Below are 2,757 nucleotides of genomic sequence, written 5' to 3'. Positions count from 1 at the left end.
GCTTCAGCAAGCTAACCAATAGTGAGCTGTGCGGGGGTCACCGGCTAAGATATTTGCCGCTCACTAATACCAACCAGAGCGTCATCTGAGGCCGACGACTACAGCTTTGAAACAAGGTTCAGATTGACTGTTGACTATTTGAAACGAGACTTATGAGCTGACAGGCATTGGGCCGACGTCTTTGAAAATAGTGTTGTTGATGATAGAAGAAGGTGTCGGCGGTCCAGGCACATATGAGCCGATACGCGTCTCATTGTGTTGAATTGCGGGACCTACTATCTGTATACAGAGGTGAACCTAACTTCGATTCACACGATCCACGAAGCGTTGGCCATAGAGCTGGTGGCTCCCTTATCGCTGCTGATGATGCGCTAGTACAAATCAGGTGCACTAAATGCTCGCTCCACTATTTTTCGAAAAGCTCGCTCGATCGGGAACGTTAAAATGCAATAAAAACTTGAAGAATGTTCACCACTACCACTTCCTAAACACCCTGGATTGGCCAATGCTCTCGCCATGGATCTCAAAGGTGCGCGTGACGCTACTTTCCGGGTCCCTATCTCGAGCAAGGAGTTCGTCAATGTCAAAATCCATGTGCCGGCCATCAGAGCACAAGGCCTCAATCTCCTACCATGGGCATCAACCTACGTCCTCGCATGTCAGCTTCACAATCTCGGTATCAACCCACCTCGCGAAGAAAGCTTGAACATCCCCATATTAGAACTCGGAGCTGGGATAGGACTTGTCGGTTTAGTCGGCTCGATGATATGGCACCAGCGCGCCATACTGACAGACCTCCCGCAAGTTGTTCCGGGACTCACGACCAACATCGATCTAAATTCGAAACTAATACACCATTACAATGGGTCAGTCAGCGCGGGATCACTAGACTGGACTGAGCCAGATACTCTCACACTGCACGATGGCAGCACCATCTCGGCCCGTGGGACCAAAGCGAATATCGTGATGGCCGCGGACACCATCTACGATGAACAACATCCGGAAATGCTTACTCAGACAATTCTCCGGTGGCTCGCTCCAGGACGTGATGCCAGGTTGATCATAGTATATCCCCTGCGTATAGCCTACCTGGACCAAATCCGTGAGCTATGGGAGCGCCTTGAAAATGCAGGTCTGGAAGCTATATTAGAAGGCACAAAGGAGGCCGAAGAGATCGACAACACTTCTTGGGACGACGAACGGCTTTGCGAGTGGAGTGTATGGAGATGGAGGATAGATGAGGACTCATCTGGAAGTGATAGTTCGTCTTGAGGTATGCTCTATAGTGATTATGGGTCAAGCATGTGGGATTAGACGTGGTTGGGATAGATTTCGCTAAAAGATAGATTCTGCTAATCAACGATCGAATGCTGCTATTTCGCCATGGCTACACATTCGATCGAAACTAGACCACTTCGAGGTAGCTCGTCGCGAAAGCAGAACTGCAAGGGGTTCAAGATTACAAAGTATTCCTCATTTGCAACGTTGACTCCTACAGACTCATTAACCTCGATTACGAATACTGTTACTTGGGCCGCCGGATGTAGGCTGCATTGCTTCCCAGGATCATCGGCGGTTAACAAGTCACTTGTGGAAAAATTAATGCAGCGTCATAATCAGAGTTGCAAGATACCTGATGTTACATTCCTATGTCAACTGTATTCATCGAGGCACTAGGAGCCTATATGTCAGACTTGTACTGTTCCCCGACGCCTGATGAAGCTTGCTGGGAAACTCACTACTCCGCTAGGACAATCGCAAGCGGCCTCACAATCATTTCCAAGAAGGCTCACGCTTTCCCATCATTTAGCCTTTTGAACAATACATCAGCCCTCTCATTCGCAAAAATGCTTTTATCCTCGCCCAAATCCCCTGAATCGTTGATAAATTTGTGATCAGGATACATCCTCCCGTACGGCGCGAGGGATGTGTTCCAGTTGAACGGATGTGCAAACGCAAACAGTCTTTCGCTTTCTACATCCTTGAAAATGAGCCTGCTCGCGCTATGTCTTTGAAGCACCGTACACGTCAATCTTGATCTTATAATTCGGGCTTTGCCTCACAATGCCTCGCCTCGAAGTGCAGGTGCAGTCCGAGTACTTTGAATCGCAAGCTATGAAGTTACCGATCCCCTCATTTCAGCTCTCTGAGCATCTCTCTTTTTACCGATAATAGAGGCGATTCGTGGCTGGCGCTTGATGAAGTGGGACACCCAGAGCCTGCCGAGGGGCTGGGTATCACCATTCATACGAAGGATTCGGGTGGCCATTTCTCGGGTACGGGCGTGTGAGGGAGGGCAGGCGCGTGCGTCTTCTTCAAGGATCCATTCAACTAGGAAATCCTCCTGTAAGGGAGTCAATCGCTGCTGGTGTTGATGGCTAAGCGCGCTGGTTGTTGCACCCCGAAGGCGGCCATGTAGAGTTGATAGAGGGATACCATATGCCTTTGCAGCAGCGCGCTGACTAGAATAAAGACCTGAGTTTAAACCATTGATGGCTGATTGAATAGCGAGCTCACGGGCATCCATTTTGATGAGTGTTGGGGGGAGATATCGCGTGTTCTGTGCAGGTGTCGCGTTTTGCCAAGATGTTCTGAAACCCTAGATGTTCGGTATCCATATGCACTAGCTTAGTCTTTCGGCCAAGTCGGGCACGTATGTGTGATAAGCTAGCGCATGGGGTTCCGAGACACCCGGGGATATGAGACACCGCGCAGAAATCCTCCACCCTTCAAACAATCGCGATATCTCCACATCCA

General features: G+C 49.5%; 1 protein-coding gene across 1 annotated transcript; it reads left to right on the top strand.

Annotated features, from left to right (window-relative positions):
* The first annotated feature begins 466 nt into the window (after window positions 1-466).
* Window positions 467-1,510, top strand: CC84DRAFT_1158751 (uncharacterized protein). Its single transcript, XM_018177062.1, has one exon. The coding sequence runs from the start codon at window positions 517-519 to the stop codon at window positions 1,270-1,272; it is 756 nt and encodes a 251-aa protein (XP_018041490.1). The 5' UTR covers window positions 467-516; the 3' UTR covers window positions 1,273-1,510.
* The last annotated feature ends 1,247 nt before the right edge of the window (window positions 1,511-2,757 follow it).

This window comes from Paraphaeosphaeria sporulosa, assembly GCF_001642045.1.
Source record: "Paraphaeosphaeria sporulosa strain AP3s5-JAC2a unplaced genomic scaffold CC84scaffold_1, whole genome shotgun sequence".
Taxonomy (NCBI): domain Eukaryota; kingdom Fungi; phylum Ascomycota; class Dothideomycetes; order Pleosporales; family Didymosphaeriaceae; genus Paraphaeosphaeria; species Paraphaeosphaeria sporulosa.
Note: the sequence above shows the minus strand (reverse complement) of the source record. Positions and strands in the feature narration are given on the sequence as shown.

Coding starts and splice junctions, on each gene's coding strand:
- CC84DRAFT_1158751 (XM_018177062.1), top strand. CDS start 517: ATGGATCTCAAAGGTGCGCGTGACGCTACTTTCCGGGTCCCTATCTCG.